Source organism: Ovis canadensis, chromosome 23 (assembly GCF_042477335.2).
Source record: "Ovis canadensis isolate MfBH-ARS-UI-01 breed Bighorn chromosome 23, ARS-UI_OviCan_v2, whole genome shotgun sequence".
NCBI classification, from domain to species: Eukaryota; Metazoa; Chordata; class Mammalia; order Artiodactyla; family Bovidae; genus Ovis; species Ovis canadensis.
In genome coordinates, this window is record NC_091267.1 from 37,097,322 (window position 1) to 37,122,815 (window position 25,494).

At 39.1% G+C, this 25,494-nt stretch overlaps 1 protein-coding gene across 1 annotated transcript in view; it reads right to left on the reverse strand.

Moving 5' to 3' along the window:
• The window catches only part of ASXL3 (ASXL transcriptional regulator 3), a 196,486-nt gene that overhangs the window by 74,433 nt on the left and 96,559 nt on the right, over positions 1–25,494 (reverse strand). Inside the window, exons 6-7 of the mRNA XM_069568932.1 lie at positions 17,499–17,616; positions 16,416–16,535 (exon numbers count right to left, since the gene is read on the reverse strand). Coding sequence (XP_069425033.1) covers positions 16,416–16,535; positions 17,499–17,616 — 238 coding nt within the window. The remainder of the gene's footprint in view (positions 1–16,415; positions 16,536–17,498; positions 17,617–25,494) is intronic.

Genomic DNA, 25,494 nt, shown 5'->3' on the forward strand with positions numbered 1-25,494 from the left:
CTTCTAAATGGCAATGATAGCAAAGATATAAGAATATTTTCAGTACCATCCAAAATGGAAATTCTCTCAGATATGCAGATGAGACCACACTAATGACAGAAACAGAAGAGGAACTAAAGAGCCTCTTGATGAAGGTGAAATCATAGAGTAAAAAGCTGGCTTAAAACTCAGCATTCAAAAAAAACCTAAAATGGTGACATCTGGTCCCATCACTTCATGGAAATAGATGGAGAAAAAGTGGAAACAGTAACAGATTTTATTTTCTTGGGCTCCAAAATCACTGCCAATGGTGACTGCAGCCACAAAATTAAAAGATTCTTTCTCCTTGGAAGAAAAGCTATGACAAACCTAGCCAGTGTATTAAAAAGCAGAGACATCACTTTGCTGACAAAGGCCCGTACAGTCAAAGTTATGGCTTTTCTGTAGTCATGTACAGATGTGAGAGCTGGACCATAAAGAAGGCTGAGTTCTTGAGGAATTAATGCTTTCAAACTGTGGTGTTGGAGAAGATTCTTGAGAATCCTTTGGACTGCAAGGAGATCAAACCAGTCAATCCTAAAGGAAATCAACTCTGAATATTCACTGGAAGGATTAATGCTGAAGCTGAAGCTCCAATACTTTGGCCACCTGATGCAAAGAGCCAACTCATTGGAAAAAGACTGTGATGCTGGGAAAGACAGAGCACAAGAGTAGAAAGGGGCAACAGAGGATGAGAAGGCTGGATGGCATCACTCTCTCAATGGACATGAGTTGAGCAAGCTTGGGAGATAGTGTAGGACAGGGAAGCCTGAAGTACTGCAATCCATGGGGTTACCTTAAAGAGATGGACACAACTTAGCAACTGAACAATAGTCCCTTAGAGAATCATGCTGAAAAATCATTAGTGCATGCTTTTAACAAACAAAGAAATTAACTCAAAGCAAGAATGGGTGGGTTGCAGAAGTAATAAAAACCCAGAAGATGAATAGACATGAGTAACTCCAAATAAATACTAACAGAGGAAAATAAAACTAACACAAATTAAAATGTAAAAAAGAAAAAAGAAAACAGTACACAATTGCATGAGAGATGATGCAGTGTGACTGAAATAAGAATGCTATATAACTCTGGCACTGTTTGGGAACAAAAGAGATACCATCTAGCTTTTAACTTTGTTAAAACTCTGTAGGTAGAGTCTATAGGTGTCATTGGGAAAAATGAAAGACTTAGAACTTCCAAATAAATTCCTGGAAAGAAAACTCAATCATATGAAGTCATAAAAGGAGGAGAAAAAAATTTTTAATTAAGTCCCCCAACTCAATAAAAAAATATACAAGTGGATTTTCATATTAGTTTTTAAAAGTAACACAATCCAATTATATGCTGTCTTACAAGAGATACTTAAAGATCACATGAATAGAAGAAAATGAGGAGAAAAACTCAAAACAAGCAGGCAGACATTCAACACAACAAGAAAAGCAATACTATAATACTAACATCAGATAAAGATAAACAAAGCTTTAAAAGAAAAAAAAACCCTTTTTGGGGGTAAAAAAGCAATTCCTTAGGTATAAAATGAATTCACTGGGAAAATACAATGACCTTAAGCCTGCATCCATTTAAACTGCATAACATTCAAAATTTAAAACTGAGAGAATTAAAAATAGAAATTGGTATTCCATTATGCTAGTAGGATATCTGGACATATTTTATCAGACAGTAGATGGTGAAGAAGCTGCCTGCAATACAGGAGACCTGGGTTCAATCCCTGGGTCAGGAAAATCTCCTGGAGAAGGGAATGGCTACCTACTCCAGGATTCTTTCCTGGGAAATCTCATGGACAGAGGAGCCTGCTGGGCTACAGTCCATGGAGTCACAAAGAGTTGGACATGACTGAGTGACTAACATTGAGGTAACAGGTAAAAAACATGTCTTAGGAATGCAGAGGACTTTAAAAACTATAATCAATCTTAAACCAATGAATTTAACATATAGCACTGAACTAAGGCATTTTCTTTTAGTCAGCACTCAAGAAACAGTTTTTAAAAGATACCCTAAACAGACCAGTGAGTCTCAACAAATACTGAAGAATAACAGAAAATCTCATCTCTATATCCACAAAAAAATAAACTTAGATATCAATAAAAGAAATGTAGCAACTCTTTGGTCTTCCCACACCAATTATATGTTTGGAAACTTGGAAGCAAACTTACAAGTAACTCATAAGATAAAAAATTTTGTAAAGGAAATTACAAAACATTTGGATTCTAAGTGACATGTCAAAATTTGTAAAAAGCAGCTAAATTGTTATAAAGATAAATTGTGCATATTTAAGAGTACAAAAAATACTGAAAATTCAAGAGTTGAGTGTGCAAATCAAGAAGTTAATGAGTGAACTACTGAATAAAAACTGAAAAGATAGTAAAGAAGCAGAATGGATATTCGTAAGTAGAAAAGAACAATTATGACTATCAAGAACAGAAAAAGGATTTTTTCATTAACATTAATAAAACAAGTATACCTCTAATGAGAGATGGCTTAAATAAACATTAATAGGAATAAAACATAGGCACATATTTGAGGTACAGTATAGATTCAAAGGCAAATATAATTATAATGAAAAGTAGAGTTAAAAAAGTATGGATGGATGGATGCTCAGACGCATTAGACTGATGCCAGGTTCCTCTGTCCATAGAATTTTCCAGGCAAGAATGTTGGAGTGGGCTGCCATTTCCTTCCCAAGGGAATCATCCTGACCCAGGGACTGAACGTGCATCTCTTGCATCTCCTGCACTGGCTGAGACAGAAGTAAGTAGGTGCCCAACACGCTACTGGAGATCAGTGCAGAAACAACTCCAGAAAGAATGAAGGGATGGAGCCAAAGCAAAAACAATACCCAGCTGTGGATGTGACTGGTGATAGAAGCAAGGTCCGATGCAGTAAGGAGCAATATTGCATAGGATCCTGGAATGTCAGGTCCATGAATCAAGGCAAATTGGAAGTGGTCAAACAGGAGATGGCAAGAGTGAACATCAACATTTTTGGAATCAGCGAACTAAAATGGACTAGAATGGGTGAATTTAACTCAGATGACCATTATATCTACTACTGTGGGCAGGAATCCCTTAGAAGAAATGGAGTAGCCATCATGGTCAACAAGAGTCCGAAATGCAGTACTTGGATGCAATCTCAAAAAGGACAGAATGATCTCTGTTCATCTCCAAGGCAAACCATTCAATATCACAGTAATCCAAGTCTATGCCCCAACCAGTAATGCTGAAGAAGATGAACGGTTCTATGAAGACCTATGAGACCTTTTAGAACTAACACCCAAAAAAGATGTCCTTTTCATTACAGGGGACTGGAATGCAAAAGTAGGAAGTCAAGAAACACCTGGAGATAACAGGCAAATTTGGCCTTGGAATGCGGAATGAAGCAGGGCAAAGACTAATAGAGTTTTGCCAAGAGAACGCACTGGCCATAGCAAACACCCTCTTCCAACAACACAAGAGAAGACTCTACACATGGACATCACCAGATGGTCAACATCGAAATCAGACTGATTATATTCTTTGCAGCCAAAGATGGAGAAGCTCTATACAGTCAACAAAAACAAGACCAGGAGCTGACTGTGGCTCTGATCATGAACTCCTTATTACCAAATTCAGACTCAAATTGAAGAAAGTAGGGAAAACCGCTAGACCATTCAGGTATGACCTAAATCAAATCCCTTATGATTACACAGTGGAAGTGAGAAATAGATTTAAGGGCCTAGATCTGATAGGTAGAGTGCCTGATGAACTATGGAATAAGGTTCGTGACATTGTACAGGAGACAGGGATCAAGACCATCCCCAGGGAAAAGAAATGCAAAAAAGCAAAATGGCTGTCTGAGGAGGCCTTACAAATAGCTGTGAAAAGAAGAGAGGCAGAAAACAAAGGAGAAAAGGAAAGATATAAGCATATGAATGCAGAGTTCCGAAGAATAGCAGGAAGAGATAAGAAAGCCTTCCTCAGCGATCAATGCAAAGAAATAGAGGAAAAGAACAGAATGGGAAAGACTAGAAATCTCTTCAAGAAAATTAGAGATACCAAGGGAATATTTCATGCAAAGATGGGCTCGATAAAGGACAGAAATGGTATGGACCTAACAGAAGCAGAAGATATTAAGAAGACGTGGCAAGAATACATGGAAAAACTGTACAAAAAAGATCTTCACAACCCAGATAATCATGATGGTGTGATCACTCATCTAGAGCCAGACATCCTGGAATGTGAAGTCAAGTGGACCTTAGAAAGCATCACTATGAAGAAAGCTAGTGGAAGTGATGGAATTCCAGTTGAGCTATTTCGAATCCTGAAAGATGATGCTGTGAAAGTGTTGCGCTCAATATGCCAGCAAATTTGGAAAACTCAGCAGTGGCCACAGGACTGGAAAAGTTCAGTATTCACTCCAATCCCAAAGAAAGGCAATGCGAAAGAATGCTCAAACTACTGCACAACTGAACTCATCTCACAGGCTAGTAAGGTAATGCTCAAAATTCTCCAAGCCAGGCTTCAGCAATACGTGAACCATGAACTTCCAGATGTTCAAGCTGGTTTTAGAAAAGGCAGAGGAACCAGAGATCAAATTGCCAACATCCGCTGGATCATGGAAAAAGCAAGAGAGTTCCAGAAAAGCATCTATTTCTGCTTTATTGACTATGCCAAGGTCTTTGACTATGTGGATCACAATAAACTGTGGAAAATTCTGAAAGAGATGGGAATACCAGACCACCTGACCTGCCTCTTGAGAAACGTATATGTAGGTCAGGAAGCAACAGTTAGAACTGGACATGGAACAACAGACTGGTTCCAAATAGGAAAAGGAGTATGTCAAGGATGTATACTGTCACCCTGCTTATTTAACTTCTATGCAGAGTACATCATGAGAAATGCTGGACTGGAAGAAACACAAGCTGGAATTAAGATTGCCAGGAGAAATATCAATAACCTTAGATATGCAGCTGACAGCATCCTTATGGCAGAAAGTGAAGATGAACTAAAAAGCCTCTTGATGAAAGTGAAAGAGGAGAGTGAAAAAGTTGGCATAAGCTCAACATTCAGAAAACGAAGATCATGGCATCTGGTCCCATCACTTCATGGGAAATAGATGGGGAAACAGTGTCAGACTTTTTTCTTTTTTTGGCTCCAAAATCACTGCAGATGGTGACTGCAGCCATGAAATTAAAAGACGCTTACTCCTTGGAAGGAACATTATGACCAACCTAGATAGCCTGTTGAAAAGCAGAGACATTACTCTGCCAACAAAGGTCCATCTAGTCAAGGCTATGGTTTTTCCAGTGGTCATGTATGGATGTGAGAGTTGGAGTGTGAAGAAAGCTGAGCACCGAAGAATTGATGCTTTTGAACTGTGGTGTTGGAGAAGACTCTTGAGAGTCCCTCGGACTGCAAGGAGATCCAACCAGTCCTTTCTGAAAGAGATCAGCCCTGGGATTTCTTTGGAAGGAATGATGCTAAAGCTGAAACTCAAGTACTTTGGCCACCTCATGTGAAGAGCTGACTCACTGGAAAAGACTCTGATGCTGGGAAGGATTGGGGACAGTAGGGGAAGGGGACGACAAAGGATGAGATGCCTGGATGGCATCACCAACTCGATGGACGTGAGTCTGAGTGAACTCTGGGAGGTGGTGATGGACAGGGAGGCCTGGCGTCCTGCAATTCATGGGGTCTCAAAGTGTCGGACATGACTGAGTGACTGAACTGAACTATGATTTTAGCCATTATCTTTGAACACATCCCCAGTGGCTAAGATGGTAAAGAGTCTGCCTACAGTTGGGAGACGCGGGTTCAATCCCTGGGTTGGGAAGATCCTCTGGAGAAGGATGGCAACCTACTCCATTACTCTTGCCTGGAAAATCCCAGGGATGGCACAGCCTGGTATGCTACAGTCTATGGCGTCACGAAGAGTTGGACAGGACTGAGTGACTTCACGTTCAACACAGACTGTTCAGTTAAAACTTTATGGTTCCCTGGTGGCTCAGATGGTAAAGCATCTGTCTACAATGTGGGAAACCCGGGTTCAATCCCTGGGTTGGGAAGATCTCCTGGAGAAGGAAGTGGCAACCCATTCCAGTATTCGTTCTGGAAAATCCCATGGATGGAGGAGCCTGTTAGGCTACAGTCCATGGGGTTGCAAAGAGTTGGACATGACTTCACTTTCACTTTTGAAGACAGATAAACTAAAATATTTCAAGCTCACAAATTTTCAAATTATATTAAAAATAGCAAACCTCAGTAAATTTGTGTAAATTCTTATAAAATAAATAGAAAACCCTCCCACTCAAAGTGTATACACATCACATATTACAAACAGCTCTGAAGACTAATTTTACCAATACATCAAGCAACTCTCCCACCACATATATATATATTCCAGAGAATAGGGAAAGAAAGACAGCTCTTAAATTTACTTTATGAAGTTAATATAACTTATTTCAAAATAAGGACACACAAGGATAATACAAGAAAGAGAATTTGTGGCCAATCTCACTTCTAAACACAAAAATGTACAATCTTATCAATTAAAAAAAGGGTGTCCACTTTCACCGCTACTATTCAACATAGTTCTGGAAGTTTTGGCCACAGCAATCAGAGCAGAAAAAGAAATAAAAGGAATCCAAATTGGAAAAGAAGAAGTAAAACTCTCACTGTTTGCAGATGACATGATCCTCTACATGGAAAACCCTAAAGACTCCACCAGAAAATTACTAGAGCTCATCAATGAATATAGTAAAGTTGCAGGATATAAAATCAACACACGGTAATCCCTTGCATTCCTATACACGAATAATGAGAAAGTAGAAAAAGAAATTAAGGAAACAATTCCATTCACCATTGCAACAAAAAGAATAAAATACTTAGGAATATATCTACCTAAAGAAACTAAAGACCTATATATAGAAAACTATAAAACACTGATGAAAGAAATCAAAGAGGACACTAATAGATGGAGAAATATACCATGTTCATGGATCGGAAGAATCAATATAGTGAAAATGAGTATACTACCCAAAGCAATTTACAAATTCAATGCAATCCCTGTCATGCTACCAGCCACATTTTTCACAGAACTAGAACAAATAATTTCAAGATTTGTATGGAAATACAAAAAACCTCGAATAGCCAAAGCAATCTTGAGAAAGAAGAATGGAACTGGAGGAATCAACTTGCCTGACTTCAGGCTCTACTACAAAGCCACAGTCATCAAGACAGTATGGTACTGGCACAAAGACAGACATATAGATCAATGGAACAAAACAGAAAGCCCAGAGATAAATCCACACACATATGGACACCTTAACTTTGACAAAGGAGGCAAGAATATACAATGGAGTAAAGACAATCTCTTTAACAAGTGGTGCTGGGAAAACTGGTCAACCACTTGTAAAAGAATGAAACTAGATCACTTTCTAACACCGCACACAAAAATAAACTCAAAATGGATTAAAGATCTAAATGTAAGATCAGAAACTATAAAACTCCTAGAGGAGAACATAGGCAAAACACTCTCAGACATAAATCACAGCAGGATCCTCTATGATCCACCTCCCAGAATTCTGGAAATAAAAGCAAAAATAAACAAATGGGACCTAATTAAAATTAAAAGCTTCTGCACAACAAAGGAAACTATAAGCAAGGTGAAAAGACAGCCTTCTGAATGGGAGAAAATAACAGCAAATGAAGCAACTGACAAACAACTAATCTCAAAAATATACAAGAAACTTCTGCAGCTCAATTCCAGAAAAATAAACGACCCAATCAAAAAATGGGCCAAAGAACTAAACAGACATTTCTCCAAAGAAGACATACGGATGGCTAACAAACACATGAAAAGATGCTCAACATCACTCATTATTAGAGAAATGCAAATCAAAACCACAATGAGGTACCACTTCACACCAGTCAGAATGGCTGCGATCCAAAAATCTGCAAGCAATAAATGCTGGAGAGGGTGTGGAGAAAAGGGAACCCTCCTACACTGTTGGTGGGAATGCAAACTAGTACAGCCACTATGGAGAACAGTGTGGAGATTCCTGAAAAAAATTGCAAATAGAACTACCTTATGACCCAGCAATCCCACTGCTGGGCATACACACCGAAGAAACCAGAATTGAAAGAGACACATGTACCCCAATGTTCATCGCAGCACTGTTTATAATAGCCAGGACATGGAGACAGCCTAGATGTCCATCAGCAGATGAATGGATAAGCAAGCTGTGGTACATGTACACAATGGAGTATTACTCAGCCGTAAAAAAGAATTCATTTGAATCAGTTCTGATGAGATGGATGAAACTGGAGCCAATTATACAGAGTGAAGTAAGCCAGAAAGAAAAACACCAATTCAGTATACTAACACATATATATGGAATTTAGGAAGATGGCAATGACGACCCTGTATGCAAGACAGGGAAAGAGACACAGATGTGTATAACGGACTTTTGGACTCAGAGGGAGAGGGAGAGGGTGGGATGATTTGGGAGAATGACATTCTAACATGTATACTATCATGTAAGAATTGAATCGCCAGTCTATGTCTGACGCAGGATGCAGCATGCTTGGGGCTGGTGCATGGGGATGACCCAGAGAGATGTTATGGGGAGGGAGGTGGGAGGGGGGTTCATGTTTGGGAACACATGTAAGAATTAAAGAAAAAAAAAATAAATAAATTCCATTTAAAAAAAAAAATTCTAAAGGATTCCCAAAAAAACTCTTGACATTTGTTAGGAGTGAAGTCAAAGTGATACAGATGTATGTTTGATTAGCACCTTTATTTTTCTACATATTTAAAGTGTTTCACAGGAAAATAAAATAGACTATAAGGAGAAAGGAATTTCAAACTTATGCTGTTGGTTACTATCTGGCATGGTTCAAAATACTTAAGAGTATCATAGGGATGCAAAAAAAGATTCAGAGAGGTACACAGACTTTCATGAGAAAAAAAAAAGATCTATTTCAAAGATGTCCATCGAAGCAAAAATATGCTTTATAATTTCAGAACAAAGACAGAGTAGATGAAGTGAAGTCGTTCAGTTGTGTCTAACTCTTTGCAACCCCATGGGCAGTAGCCTGCACCAGGCTCCTCCGTCCATGGGATTTTCTAGGCAAGAATACTGGAGTGGGTTGCCATTTCCTTCTCCAGGGAATCTTCCCAACCCAAGGATCGAACTCAGGTCTCCCACAGTGTAGACAGACACTTTACCATCTGAGCCAGAACTTATTGCTAAATTTGTGGCCACACAGGATGTTTAATCCCATTTTAATTATCCTAACATACTTATTCTTAATTGGCTTAAGAACAAGCTCATTATATCTAATCTTATCTTATACTTGTCTTATCTTATCAAAGCTAGTACCTCACCTCCCTAATCAGAGGAAGAAAAGAGGCAGTTATCTTAGTGTCTAATCCCTGCACACTAAAGTATATAGTAGTTGAAGTCTAGAGAAGCAGAGAAGAGAAGGGACAAACTGCCACACTAAGTGTCTACATTACAGAAGACAACATTAGGAGTCAATAAAATCATGGGAAAGCATCTGATCGGGGTCAGGGAAATTATTGTAACCAAAGGGAGTTTGAAGAGCATCAATCTGAGTAAAGGCGGCAGACTCTGGAGCTTTCCAGAAGGGAAATCCCACAGGATTAGCACATAAAATGTCCACAGGAGATACACTCAAGCAGAGGGAAGGAGCCCATTAAAGAGGCAGACCAAAGCCTTATGTTACAAGAACTGCCCAAAGAAATACAGAAAGAGCTCAAAATCAAAGAGTTCTTCGTTGTCTCAAAAAAAATTACAGAGGAATAGATTCTGAAAGAGCTCAGTGAAGAAAAGTAGGCTTTTGAAGAGTGAAGTCTAAAGAAAAAACAATGATCAGAGGGCAAAATCTAGCCATCTACAACCTAAATTCAAGTACCTTTCACAAAATGAAGAGACTGTAAAAATTCTATCAGGGAGCATTGACTTGATTACAATACAGTACCCTGAGGTTAGTGACAAACAAGGATTATGGAAAAAAAAAATAGATTTTTAAGTGTTAATAATCCTGATGGACTCTTTGCAACCCTATGGACTATACAGTCCGTGGAATTCTCCAGGTCAGAATACTGGAGTGGGTAGTCGCTGCCTCCTCCAGGGGATCTTCCCAACCCAGGGATTGAACCCAGGTCTCCCACATTGCAGGCAGATTCTTTACCAGCTGAGCCACCAGGGAAGCCCATTTAAAAAATAACATAACAAAAACACAGAGGTAAGAGGGACTGTAGGTGCGATTATCTCCCCCTCCTTCAAAATACATTATCCAAAGTTTGAGTAGTTAAAAAAATTATCACTTCTATTTCAGTCTGTCACATTTTAACAGCTTTGGAGAGAACTTTCAGATATGAATACATCTTGTGGCAATGTTTAACGATTTTGTTTTTGGTTTTACTTTCATTCTTTTTTATTATTCAGGCTAAACTTAATTAAATTTAGTATTTTTAATTAAAATGGTATAATTCGGTTTTTCTAAGATGACCTCTGACTATGGCTACACATTAGGAGATGTCATATACTATTTATAAAACAACAGGGAAAGTTATTGTTGATAACAGGATTTCAGGTTACTATTCAATTTTTTTACTTTCCTGCATTAATTTATCTTAAAAGTATGTAACATTTTATGAAACCAGCAAAATTGTAATTCTTCACTACAAAAAGATTAAACCTAATAAAATATACTGGAATGAATCCCAGAAGTTGGACTCACCGAGGACATTTATTAAAATCCCCTCAGAGACATCCATTAGAAGCTAGAATTTGTCTAGCAAGCACTTTTTAAACTCCTACTGTGTGACTAGGAAGGAAGAAGCATAATTATAAATGGTATAGATCAACGACCTCTAATTCAAGGAACTTACATTTTACTTATGGAAATATACAAGAAATTAATACCAAAAAAGTGGTAAGAAAGATTATCATTAATATTTTTGTGTAAATTTCATAATCCATCTCTCAGAAAACTCCATAGGTGACGTTTTATATGAGTTTTATCCTTTGCTAAGATAAAGATATGGGCTTCCCTGGTGGCTTGCTGCTGCTGCTGCTAAGTCACTTCAGTTGTGTCCGACTCTGTGCGACCCCATAGATGGCAGCCCAATCTGCCGGTAATGCAGGAGACCTGGATTCGATCTGTGGGTCTAGAAGATCCCCTAGAGAAGGAAATGGAAACCTTCTCCAGTATTATTACCTGGGAAATCCCATGGACAGAGGAGCCTGGAGGGCTACAGTCCATGGGGTCACAAGAGTTGAACAGGACTTAGCGACTAAACCACCACCAAGTTAATGATAAAGGACATGAAAACAACTGATCAGGCAAAAAAAAACCCCATATACTTCAAACTCCATTTTCAGTCAGAACCCACCTTACAATCTCACTGATGTGGTTTTTCCACCTAGCTATTTGGTGGTCTAATACTATACTAATTTTCAAGCCCTGAGATAATCAAAGGGCCCCTGTAGATACTGTTAGTTTGTTTTCATGCATGTCAGATTAGTGTTTTCTACCAGGCATGACTCAGAAATGGGAGCGGGACCAACAAGGTTTTGGTTGTTTTTTAATATAACATCATCAAATACTCTTTAGATCCATTTTCTTTTTCGACTGCACTCACTCAGAGTAACCCACGTCACCATGTCTACTCAGCCAGAGAGCTACTCGGAGAAATAGCCACAAAACCCTGGCCAAGAACAAATAAGATAAAACAGGAAAAAAAAAAAAAAAAACCTATGTGAAAAGTAGTGGGTTCCCAAGCTGAGTGCTATCAGTATTTCTTGTAAGAATTTCAAGATCACTATCAGAACCGGAACAGCTGAGGGACGCTGAAGCTTTCTTATGATTACTACTGTAACCCTGTCACTGCTGCTGCCACACCACCACCACCACCACTGTCTCAGCCTCCCCAGAAAGCTGGCCTGTGAAGGAACCTGAGGAGGGTTGCACTGTGGTCTGTCCTTTACTGCAGGGACCTCGGGGAAACTCTGGAATTCACTGTGTCCTGGGCCACATACATTTAGATGCCAAGATCCTGTTGAAACCTATTACCTTGGACAGGGTGACTATTCCACTATTGGACAAATTAAGTAATTGCCAAAGACCAACAGGAAGCATTCAGGTACAACTAGGAGTGTTTTATGTCCTGTTAGGATAATCTGACAATGAGGATCAAACTCTTCACAGTCTGAAGTCTAATTTAGACTGGATTTAATTTCAGAATTATCAGCTGAAGGTAGAACAGACTTACAGCCTTTATTTTCATTCAGAATGATTTCAACAGGCTAGGACTTATATTCTGAAGGAGATCAGCCCTGGGATTTCTTTGGAAGGAATGATGCTAAAGCTGAAACTCCAGTACTTTGGCCACCTCATGCGAAGAGCTGACTCATTGGAAAAGACCCTGATGTTGGGAGGGATTGGGGGCAGGAGGAGAAGGGGACAACAGAGGATGAGATGGCTGGATGGCATCACTGACTCAATGGACGTGAGTCTGAGTGAACTCCAGGAGTTGGTGACGGACAGGGAGGCCTGGTGTGCTGTGATTCATGGGGTCGCAAAGAGTGAGACACGACTGAGCGACTGAACTGAACTGAGGACTTATATAGTTATCTCTCCATAGAGAAGACAAAGAAGGTTAAAGCTACATTTCTAAAACTGTGTGAATTAGATGTCTAACTGGTAGGAGAGGCAGATGACTCTATCTGGCTGGCTAAGGAGTGCCGGGTGGGCTCATCTGGTTTTGCGTTCACCCTGTGTCGGTTCAACACAGACAGACCTTCCCAAAGAAGCACAGGGTCAATCTTATTCAACTACACAGAAGTAACTATCCTACTATGCAGAAAACTACAGGATGTCTCACTCATCAAGACAAATATACTTGCCTGTTACTTATCCTGTTACTTATAAATAACTCGCTGAAAACGTATTCAACACCTACTAAATGAGAGAGACATAATGGGTGCGGAAAGTACTACAAAGATAGATGGGAAAGTCACTGTTTCTAAGGAAGTAACAACTTCATGGCAAAGAGTGGGGAGCAAAATGTACATATATATATGAAGTAATAAAACCATCCTGATTCTAAAATGTTGCACAGCCCACAGAATCTTTTACTCTGTAAGAGCCCTAAGGTCACAGAAAATCAGAAACATCACTTCCTAAAAGAGACATGAGATACTACCTGGAGATGGTTACATTTAAGGCCGTTTTACTTCCCTTCGACATGTTTTCACTTATCATTTTATAGTGCCGGGCATACACTGGAGGGTTAATCAGTACCACCGACTTCATCTGCACAAAAGAAGCCGCTGTACTCAGTTGGTTGCTGGGTTAGTCAGTCAGTCAGAGTTCCTTCCTAGTAATAAACTTCAGGTAACTTTTGACAGATTTTTACAGTAATTGACTTATTTTAAATCCCACCTTCTTCCTCTGTCTGATCTTATAGGATCAGCCAGAAAATCTGTTAGTCACTAGCTCTCCTTCTATGTGCAACTACGGTCTCTACACTTCCGTGCCCATGGCAGGCTCGTCACATCATGGATGCTATGCTGCTCTTCACTGATGCCCACAAGTCTAGGCAGACTAGACATTCATAACATATCCCCAGATAAGAGTTTAGATTTTGGGAGCCAGCCAGTCCCTGGCTTAGATCTTTAGCCATGTCATTTATGGACAACCTCCTTCACCCTCTGGCCCTCAGTTTATTCAGGTGCAAAATAAAAATCATTCCACTGTACATAATTGAAGCAAATGAGATAACATGGCAAAGTATCTAGTCATTGTTCAGTCGCTAAGTTATGTCCGACTCTTCTGCAGCCCCATGGAATGTAGCCAGCCAGGCTCCTCTGTTCATGCGATTTTTCCAGGCAAGGATACTGGAGTGGGTTGCCATTTCCTTCTCCAGAGGATCTTCCCCACATAGGAATCGAACCCGGGTCTCCTGCATTGGCAGGCGAATTCTCTACCACTGAACCACCAGGGAAGCCCCATAGTACCTAGACCACTGCATTAAATACAGGGAGTGGATAAGATTTTACCCTTCCATTCCTTCCTTAAAGTAGCTTCATGATTTCCAGTACTCTGTAGTCTAACAAAAAGCAGGTTAAAAAGAACATTGTGGTCTCTCTCCTTTATCACCTTTTAAATTTGCTAGCAAATGAGCCAAAATACCTTTACTGTTTTTTGTTAATGCGTAAGATGTTTAGTGGCATGCAGGATTCCTAGGTTATGACAATTAAAACAAAAGATCCTGACTGAAGACCTGAACATCTGATAGGATCCTGAAAAGAGTACAAGCCTTGCTTACCTCCCAGCCCTGAAGGCAGCTAATTAAAGGAATGAAGAGGTCCCTATGCCTTGAATTTTCTTAAACTCATGATATGGTGTTGACTTTCCTGAGGTTGGTAGCACACAAATTTAACAGACGGTCACTGACTTTTTAATTACTTAAGGTATCATATGGTGACTGCAGCCATGAAATTAAAAGACGCTTACTCCTTGGAAGAAAAGTTATGACCAACCTAGATAGCATATTCAAAAGCAGAGACGTTACTTTGCCGACTAAGGTCTGTCTAGTCAAGGCTATGGTTTTTCCTGTGGTCATGTATGGATGTGAGAGTTGGACTGTGAAGAAGGCTGAGCACTGAATAATTGATGCTTTTGAACTGTGGTGTTGGAGAAAACTCTTGAGAGTCCCTTGGACTGCAAGGAGATCCAACCAGTCCATTCTGAAGGAGATCAACCCTGGGATTTCTTTGGAAGGAATGATGCTAAAGCTGAAACTCCAGTACTTTGGCCACCTCATGCGAAGAGTTGACTCATTGGAAAAGACTCTGATGCTGGGAGGGATTGGGGGCAGGAGGAGAAGGGGATGACAGAGGATGAGATGGCTGGATGGCATCACGGACTCGATGGACGTGAGTCTGAGTGAACTCCGGGAGTTCGTGATGGACAGGGAGGCCTGGTGTGCTGTGATTCATGGGGTCGCAAAGAGTCGGACACGACTGAGCGACTGAACTGAACTGAAGGTATCATAACATGATGTTTTGGGGGGCTTGTTTCTTTTTAGTATAGTCTTTACATATCACTCTCCCATTACACTTTTCAACTTCAGAAGCTACTTAAAATACTTTAGAAAACTCAAAGATTAAGGGGAAAATGTCAATATATATGTAGGTATGGTTATACACTAACTTACACATTTGAGGCCAGACAATAACTATAAAATGATTTAGCCTTGGAAACAATGAAAAAGATAATTCTGCTATATTTAAAGAATTTGTAGCAAAAATAAATTCTGTTTTCCCAAAGATCTCTGATATAAGGCTATCTAAACCCTATTATAAAGACTTTACTGAAAATACGCTCCCAGAATTTAACAAAATCTTGGTATGCAGTTGGCAATCAATAAATCTTTACTCAATCAATAAATACATGGGTTAAAATCTTGCTTGAATTTTACAAACAGATAAAACTCTGCAAATAAGAATTACCGTAAGTTGCCAAGTAAGTAAGTGGCAGAACCAGTAATAAAGTTCAGGTCAATAAATTTGTACTTTCTACCAGCCATTTTACAAAATGTTACAATGATCATTACCCTTACTCAGAGATAAAATAACTGAGAGAAATGAAGCCATTAGGTCCAGGCATCCAATAAGGCAGGTTTGGTCTAGAATTTTAATGTTCAGCCTAGGATATGTTTATTTCCCTCTTTCTCAATTTTCATCTTCCTTTTCCCCCTAATGTTGCTGTTGATTTCCTGATGAAAAGTCATCAGGAAGGAAATCTTCAGAAGAAAACCTGGGGCTGACTTGCAGGACCTCATATGTGTGTCTCCTACACTTCTCAGCAATTGTACACTGTTTTTCAGACAAGCACTACTGAATATTTCAAGCAGCATAAGATGAAAAGCAAGGCAGAGTAGTTTTACTGCAGCGAATCCCAACAGTGTACTCTTTAGTTCAGTGAACACTTTATAAAAGTTGCACTTCCCCCCCTCCCCCCAGTACAGTGTATTCCAATAAAGTGAAACCCAGTAGGCAGGAACAAAACACAGCACATTAGATTGAATCATGACTTGGCAGATAATTACTTGAATCGTATATCCTTTTAAATCCCTTATCTTTAGCCTCTGTTCCGTCCAGCAATATCATTCATAAATTTAGCAACATGCTTAAAATCATTCCACTGTAATATGCTGCCTTATTTAGCACCTTCTTTGGTTTAGATACATTGGGAAGATTTAAAATTTCCCTTGTTTAACTATTAAAAGAAAGTTCCTATTATTTCATTCAACAATATTTAAATCTCTAAAATGAGAAATGTTATAGTCAATCGAACACTCACCTAAACCAGACTTTTTTAATCGCTTTAAGTGCTGACTTGTTTGTTTTCCAGTGGGAGATTTTTGCCCATGTTTCATTTCTTTATCTGAACTGTCTGCTTCACCATTTTTAGATTCAGATCCTAAAAGAGGAAATAGTTATTATGTCATTATCTTCCTCTTGCTGTCCTTGAAAAGAAAAATCTCAAATTGTTTTACCAACCATAGATATAATCTCCTTTTCTAAGAGTTAATACACTGCCTTTGGCCACAATCTGATTCCTCTACTGGATATAAAGAGAAAAGTCCAATAAATCAATCAAACAGAACAAAAAGCAAGAACAGATGGCCTAATAGTGGAGTCAAAAACACATTCACTGATCTGATAGCTTTTAAAAGAAACACTCAGATCTTTTGTGAAAATATATGAATACACTTCAACAATACTATGCCACTTGGAGACGATGCAAGGCCAAGACAGAAAGATGAAGGATGAAGAGAGGGAGAGATCATGCCTTTATGAATAACTTTACGTTGAAGCAGGAAGAGAAAACGCAAACATCAATCTATAATAAATAGAATGGTACATAGCTGAAAAAGTGACAGAAGGTAAATTAGAAGAAAAGGTCAGGGCTGCACTGAGGTGAGAAGAACACAAAAACTAATAAACGATTCCTAGATTTTGTAGCAGAGGATGGCAAAACAAATTCACACTCACAGAAGAATGGCTTTTGATGGCATTACACATCAGCATGTGGTCCAGCATTCAAGTTCAGCTTTCACACAAAAGCCAAAGCAAGAGAAACCCAGCTAGCAGTACCACACATCTCCTTACATCTACTGACATTAGCAAATGAAGTCCTGTGATGATGAGCAAGACATGCTCTTGCTTTTTTCTTTTTTAAGAGCAAAATGCCCAGTTAGGTTTGAATCAAGGAAAGAGTCGAAGGCACACACACACACACACACACACACACACACAAATAAATGAAACCTTAAGTGGAAATAGTATTCAGTTTCAGAGAAAATTCACGACATCTCTCTCTCAGTGAGGAACTCTCCTCCAGGGAGTAACTGACCAAGCATAGAATATTTTAGCTCTTTACCTGAAGGCGAATCCGACTGCTCATCAGACACCTTTAATGGTGTCAGAACCACACGAGGGACAGTCTTGTTTACCATCATTGAGACTCCATTTCTTCTCTTCTGCTGCTGCCTTAAAGCCTACAAAAACATGATAATAAAATAGAACAGAAACATGTAGTCAGAATGATTTCTCATAACTGAATTAAATGATCCACTTGTCTATCATTAGATAGAACCTCTCAGACTTAAATTCCACAGAGTCACTCATATGTCAAGACTCTTCAGCGTCACCTTCTGTCATTTTTCCCTCAAAAGCATAAAATTGGGCTTTGGCAGAGGGTAGAAACCTGAGACCATTTTCGGGAGAATTCTGAAAACCAAACAGCATGGGGAGGTTTGTGGTACCCGAGCTGTGACTTGAGAGCCCATGGAATTGGAAACCATGACTCCCAAAGAAAAGAAATGTAAAATAAATGTTTCGAAACCAGGATAAAAATATATGTGTCTGCACTCCTCTTGCAGGTGTGTCCTCTCCAGTGGGCTGCTCAGTCAATCAAGTTAACACCGAGTGTCATCAGTATGTACAGCAGGTAAGGACTACAGTATTGATGCACTCACTCAGCCGTGGGGAGCGCTGCACAAAATCACTGAACATGGCAGGAATCATTTATTTCTGTGAAGGGAATCAGTCCTAATCTTGGAAACCTTGCAGCACTTGGCTCCTGTCTGCTTGACTTTGGGCATTAACCTTCAGAACACGAACATGACGGCGTTCTGGCAAATCCAGTGCGGGGGGTGGGGGGGGGGGAGATTGATACGAGAATAAATTGCTCCAAATGGGAGTGCTTTATGTTTCATAAATGAATCGGCCCTGGTGATGATAATGTAATAAAAAGACATTGAAAAGTTTTGAAATACAGCTTATCTAGCTGATCGTTTTACGCAGAAAATTACCCGTAATAAAAAGGGGCTTAAGCATACACAATTGAAGAGACATTAAATTCACGGTTCCAGGAATGCTAAAACTCCTCAAAAGGGTAAAAGGCTGACCACAGACAGTCTCCAACCTTTTTATTCCTGGTTTCTGTGTAATTTCTACCAATTTTATAACATCTCAGTTACTTGATTAATGTTCTTTGACCAATAATTGTCACTGTCTCCTGAAATGCTGTATTGACACTATAGCCCCCTGCTGACAGAAACAACACTATTGTATATGCGAAGTGTTTCACCTGAATGTCCAACTTGCTGACCATGAAATTCAGCAATCAAATAATTACAGGTGTGTAAAACTAAATATCACTTAAATGAGAGAAAGCATATTCAGATGAGAGTTAAAACCAGGTGGGGAAGTGAATAGCTTAATGATACTGTTGCTAATAATAATAGGGGACATTTTCCCTTCAATTCTTACATTTAATGAGTTTATAAAGTACCAGCCACTTGGGGAGGCGCGGGGGGATGGAGGGGACAGGAGATACAAAGATGATAAAGACGCCATCCTCCTCATGAGTTCACGTGCTATATAAAATATTTACAACATTTACTCTTTCATTAAGATGTGTACATAATTGCATACATTTCTCTAGCCCTGCATAAGAACTCCAAGCACTTTATAGACATTAACCTACAATCCAACATAAAACAATATAAGGCAAGGCAGTACCTTAAATTACAATTAAGCTCACCTTTGCCCACTATATAAGATAAGACTTCCCAAAACAATTAAAATCTATATAAAGAGTGATCATTTTCTAGGAGTCTACATAGATTTCAAATTTTTCCCTTGGCAATCCTAATAGGTATTTTTAAAATATTCATTTAATGGCACAGTGGGGCAGTATATTTTGGAAAATGTTGAAGAGATGATGAAAAGATAAAAGAGATGATACAATCAGAGGCTTAGAAGCCAGAATCACAAAGTCAAAGGTGACATGTCTTTTTATAGGGTTTGTGGTAAATAATTACTAAAATAACAAAAATGCTGTCCTCAAGTCTTAGAGCTAAGACTCTGTTATAGAAAAAGTAACAATTGGACAGAAATAAACCAAGATAACAATAATATGAAAAGAAAAACCCATGGCTATTTTGAATTTTAAATAGTCAAGCTGGAGCCAAGGTAGATATAAGGAATGTTAGTCAATATTGAGCCCATTTCAATGGTCTCAATGATTTTTTCTGAATATATATTTCCTACTCAGAAATTTAAACATTATTCCTTGGTACAGCATGTTCTAAAATATTGAAATGCAACACTACATGTTTGTAGGTGATGAAAACTTTGTCGAGCTTTCTTTTTTTTTTTTTTTTGCTTGTACTGTGTGGCAATGCAGAATCTTCTTATTCCTTGCCTACCAGGGGTACAACCCACACCCCATGCAGTAGAAGCATCCTAACCACTGGATGCCAGGGAAGTCCCAACATGCCTACCATTGAAATGACTTTTGCTCTTTAGTTCTTCTATGTCTTTGCTAAAGTCTCGTTAGTAAGTGATGATGGGAAAACTGGACAGCTGCATGTAAAAAATGAAATTAGAATACTCCCTAATACCAAACACAAAAATAAACTCAAATGGATTAAGTATCTAAACCTAAGGTCAGATACTATAAAACTCTTAGAGGAAAATATAGGCAGGCAGAACTCTCACATAAATTGCAGGAAGATCTTTTCTGACCCACTTCCTAGATTAATAAAAATAAAAACAAAAATAAACAAATGGGACCTAATTAAACCTAAAAGCTTTTGTGCAGCAAAGGAAACCATAGAAAAAGTGAAAAGACAAACCTCAGAACGGGAGAAAATATTTGCAAACGAAGTAACTGACAAAAGATTAATCTCCAAAATATAGACAGCTCATGTAGTTCAATACCAAAAAACCAAACAACCCAATGAAAAAAATGGGTGGAAGTCCTAAATAGACATTTTTCCAGAGAAGGCATTCAGATGGCCAATAAGTGTATGAAAAGTTGTTCCACATCACTAATTATTAGAGAAATGCAAATCAAACCTACAGTGAGGTATTGTCTCACATCAGTTAGAATAGCCATCATCAAAAAATCTACAAACAGTAAATGCTGGAGAGGATATGAAGAAAAGAGAACCCTTTCACAATGTTGGTGGGAATGTAAGGTGGTTCAGCCACTGTGGAGAACAGCATGGAGGTTCCTCAAAAAACTAAAAATAGAACTAGCGTAGGATCCAGCGATCCCACTCCTGGGTATATCCCTGACGAAAACCGTAATCCGAAAGATCCATGCACCCTGCTGTCCACTGCAGCACTGTTCACAATAGCCAGGACACGCAAGCGGCAAATGTCAATCAGCAGAGGAATGGATGAAGAAGCTTGCTGACCATGCCGCGTGAAACCAGCAACCCTCTTGGCAAGGATCCCTCTTCATGCCATTGCATGGTACATACATGCAATGGAACAGTGTGTGCATGCTCTGTCACTTAATCATGTCTGACTCTGTGCAACCCCATGGACTATAGCCCATCAGGCTCCTCTGTCCATGAAATTTTCCAGGCAAGAATACTGGAGGGGGTTTCCATTTCCCACTCCAGAGGATTTTCCCAACCCAGAAATGGAACCTAAGTCTTCTGCATTAGCAGACAGATTGTTTACTACAGATTCTTTACTACCTGGGAAGCCCAAAATGTACTATTACCCAGTCATAAAAGTAAACAAAATAGAGCCATTTGCAGAGACATGGATAAACCTGGAATCTGTTGTATAAAGTCAGAGAGAAAAAAAAAACACAAACATTGTATAATACAGTTTATCTGAGGAATCTAGGAAAAATGACACAGATAAACTTATTTGCAAAGCAGAAATAGAGAAACAGATGTAAAGAACGAAATTCTGGATACCAAGGGGAGAAAGAGGGTGGGATGATTGGGAGTTTGGGGTTGACATATGTACACTATTGATACTATGTATTAAAATAGATATTTAATGAGGACCTACTTCATAGCACAAGGAACTCTACTCATTGTTCTGTGGTACCTAAATGGATAGGAAATTTCTTTTTATAAATTTATTTAACTGGAGGATAATTACTTTACAATATTGTATTGGTTTTGCCATACATCAACATGAATCCGCCACAGGTATACACGTGTTCCCTATCCTGAACCCCCTCCTCCCTCCCTCCCCGTACCATCCCTCTGGGTCATCTCAGTGCACCAGCCCCAAGCATTCAGTATCATGCATCGAACCTGGACTGGTGATTCATTTCTTATATGATATTATACATGTTTCAATGCCATTCTCCCAAATCATCCCACCCTCTCCCTCTCCCACAGAGTCCAAAAGACTGTTCTATACATCTGTGTCTCTTTTGCTGTCTCGCATACAGGGTTATCGTTACCATTTTTCTAAATTCCATATATATGCGTTAGTATACTGTATTGGTGTTTTTCTTTCTGGCTTACTTCACTCTGTATAATAGGCTCCAGTTTCATCCACCTCATTAGAATAGCAAATGAAGCAACTGACAAACAACTAATCTCAAAAATATACAAGCAACTTATGCAGCTCAAGTCCAGAAAAATAAACGACCCAATCAAAAATGGGCCAAAGAACTAAATAGACATTTCTCCAAAGATGATGTACAGATGGCTAACAAACACATGAAAAGATGCTCAACACCACTCATTATCAGAGAAATGCAAATCAAGACCACAATGAGGTACCATTTCACACCAGTCAGAATGGTTGCAACCCAAAAGTCTACAAGCAATAAATGGCGGAGAGGGTATGGAGAAAAGGGAACCCTCTTACACTGTTGGTGGGAATGCAAACTAGTACAGCCACTATGGAAAACAGTGTGGAGATTCCTTAAAAAACTGGAAATGGAACTGCCATATGACCCAGCAATCCCACTGCTGGGCATACACACTGAGGAAACCAGAACTGAAAGAGACATGTGCCCCAATGTTCACTGCAGCACTGTTTATAATAGCCAGGACATGGAAGCAACCTAGATGTCCATCAGCAGACGAATGGATAAGAAAGCTGTGGTACATATATGCAATGGAGTATTACTCAGCCATTAAAAGAATACATTTGAATCAGTTCTAATGAGGTGGATAGGAAATTTTAAAAACAGGATATATGTATACATGTAACTGATTTTCTTTGCTGTACAGCAGAAACATAACACCATAAAACAATGATACTCCAATAAAAATCAATTAAAAAAACACTGTTCTAAGTGTATTAAAAATACACACTTTGTTTGCCTTACCTCTGAAAACCAAGCATTATTTTCTATTCCAACTAACATTTTTAGGGTCAAATAAGCAAAAACTGGGAAGGCTTTGTTTACTATGATGTTAGTATCTAGCAGCTGAACTCAGGAGTATCGGGATTCAGCTATCAGAGAGGGCATCTTGATTATGTTTACTTGATCCATAGCCATTTTAGGGTGAATCATTTTAGGAGAGCCTGAAGCTTCCAACTCATTTTCTAGAAAACAGGACTTATTTGGCTATGGATCCTGGGGATACCCTCCAAGCAGATCAGAATATGGATAGAGGAGAAAAAATCATGCTGACTTAACTGAGGTGTCTGGGATAGTTTGGGATGACTTGCGACAGGAGAACTCCAGCGTTTGTTATGTGCATGTGGTGGGCAGTAAAGTGATCCGGAGTCCCCCACGGCAGGGTATACATTCTGCAAATAGAGAAGCTAGCTGCTCAAGGTTTGTTTGGGTTGGTTATATAACTATATTTCTGCAACTACGTGCACATCGGGCACTTGCCACATATGCTGCATGTCTCCTGACATTCCCCTGAAAAATACGCAATGCTTTCTGGACCACGCTGGCTAGGGTAAGACGATGACAAGGGGTAGGCTGGGGACTGCAAAAGCGCATACCCCCTGGAAGGGGAGTAACGGCCCAAGAGAAGAAACGCAACTGGACTTTTTGGTGAGGTTTCCTGTTAAACAATGTGCCTGACAAAACAAAGAGGATTCTGAGCCAAATTCAGCCAGGGGGCACCACTTTTTGTACCTGCTGCTGCTGCTAAGTCACTTCAGTTGTGTCCGACTCTGTGTGACCCCATAGACGGCAGCCCTACTAGACATCATTCCCAGTGTTTCTCAACCTCCCCAAATAAATGAGTCTGACCCACTGCCTGAGAGAATTATTTGAATCCCCCTCCTCTACTGAGCTGACTTACAGCAGAACAGGGGCTGCAGAGCTGTCTTAATGCCTGTGAGGTATGAGGCTGTAGGGTCAGTGAAAGACTTAACTCATGAGCTGAGTAATGCTGGGCAAATTACTTGGGTAAATGCCCCTGCAAAACAGACAACAGTGTTGGTAAGATATCTTAAATAGGAACACCACAGAGCTATAGTTTAATAGGCTTTGGGGGGATGGTTTATAGCCACCTGGCTTCCTTTCAGTGAGTCCTCTGAGACTATGTCTAGCACCCCCTTCACAACAGGATACTCATGTACCCCATTATCCTTAACTTTATCCATTTATCCTTAACATCATCCATTATCCTTTTAGCTTCAGCCAAAATTCCAAGAGAACAAGAACACTGCCTATTTTACACTAGAAATACAATAGAGGAGAAATGAAATTTACTTGGTAATTGTCTAAGCTTGGGTATCTCAACCTGGAAATATACATCCATGTAATAGATCAAGAAAATATGATTAGGAAGGCCACTTTCAATGGTCATGGAAGATTTGATCAGCACAAGGATACCCTGAAAAGGGAGATTATCTGTTGTTGTGACAACATGAGGATTGGATGGTTATTTCTATTCCACATCATAGGTTTTAATTAGTGAGTGGTGGCCCTGTTGATCAATCTATAACAGTTTTAATTTGTCATTGATATTATACAGTAAGTCTTACTGTATCAGTCTAGATTCATTTTTAAGAAGAAGATGTCAATGAGGTGCCTCCAACTACTCAACTCTTAGGTATATGTTGGAATGTTAATGGAATTATTTCACTGAACTACTTTAAATCTTAATTTCAAGTCTAGAAAGAAGCAATACTGAAACTAAAGAAAAAAGCAGACAGCACGTGTAAATACAGCCCGCTATAAAAGCTGCCCATACATGTAATGTCCTCATGTCCAAACTACGCAGAGTACATTGGACTTGCCAAGTTTAATACTTCCAGGTATCATTCAATATGAAAGAAACTTACAGGCTTGCACTTGGAAACAGACTTACTTATTAAAGGAAACCAACATAACAGAGCTAAACCAGTCTAGGAAAGTGAAGATCATGTCACACATCAATTACAATTCTGGCTTTAAGTGAAAAGAAGGAATCAAAAGATGCTGAGTGAGCATGCTTTCCTCTAGAGATGTATTACAATATTCTCTTGTAAAAAGAGACAGAAAATCTTTAGATAAACATTTTATTTTAAAAGAAAAATTCTTGGGAAAACTAAAAAAATATGGAACAATTCTCATTTCCACCTCAATGAAAAATAAAGTAAAATCTAAAGTCAGAGGCTTTTATGTTAACTTGGGATTTACATAAGAAGTAATACCTTCTTTGTTTTCATAGAGAAAGAAGAGCAACAGTGTAATTTAAGAATGCACTGGATGTGGCAAACCCTTCACTGAAAAATCTGAAAATAGCACATGCTGTGAATGCTGAAATAATGAGAAATACACACATATGAAACAGCTGGCTGTGTCAGGCACCACCAACGCGCATTGTTGCTTGTACACTAAATGTCAACACCCACGTTCAGAAACTGCTATCGGGCAACACAACCTTTGGAATTTCACAGTATTGGTCAAACATATAAAGCAGAAGCAAAATACCAGGAATATGTCTGATTTGTGATACAAAGGGGGAAAAGTGATCTGCAACTTTATGAATAAATTCTACCATCCTAAATAAATAATGAAGAAAGTCAAAGAAACTAACAGGAACAAGACAGAAAGGGTCTCTTGTCCGTCGTGTTACCTCCCATCGTAACATATCTCATCCTTTTTTAATCTTGTCTTTGACTCTGCTGTTTAGAAACTTCCAAAA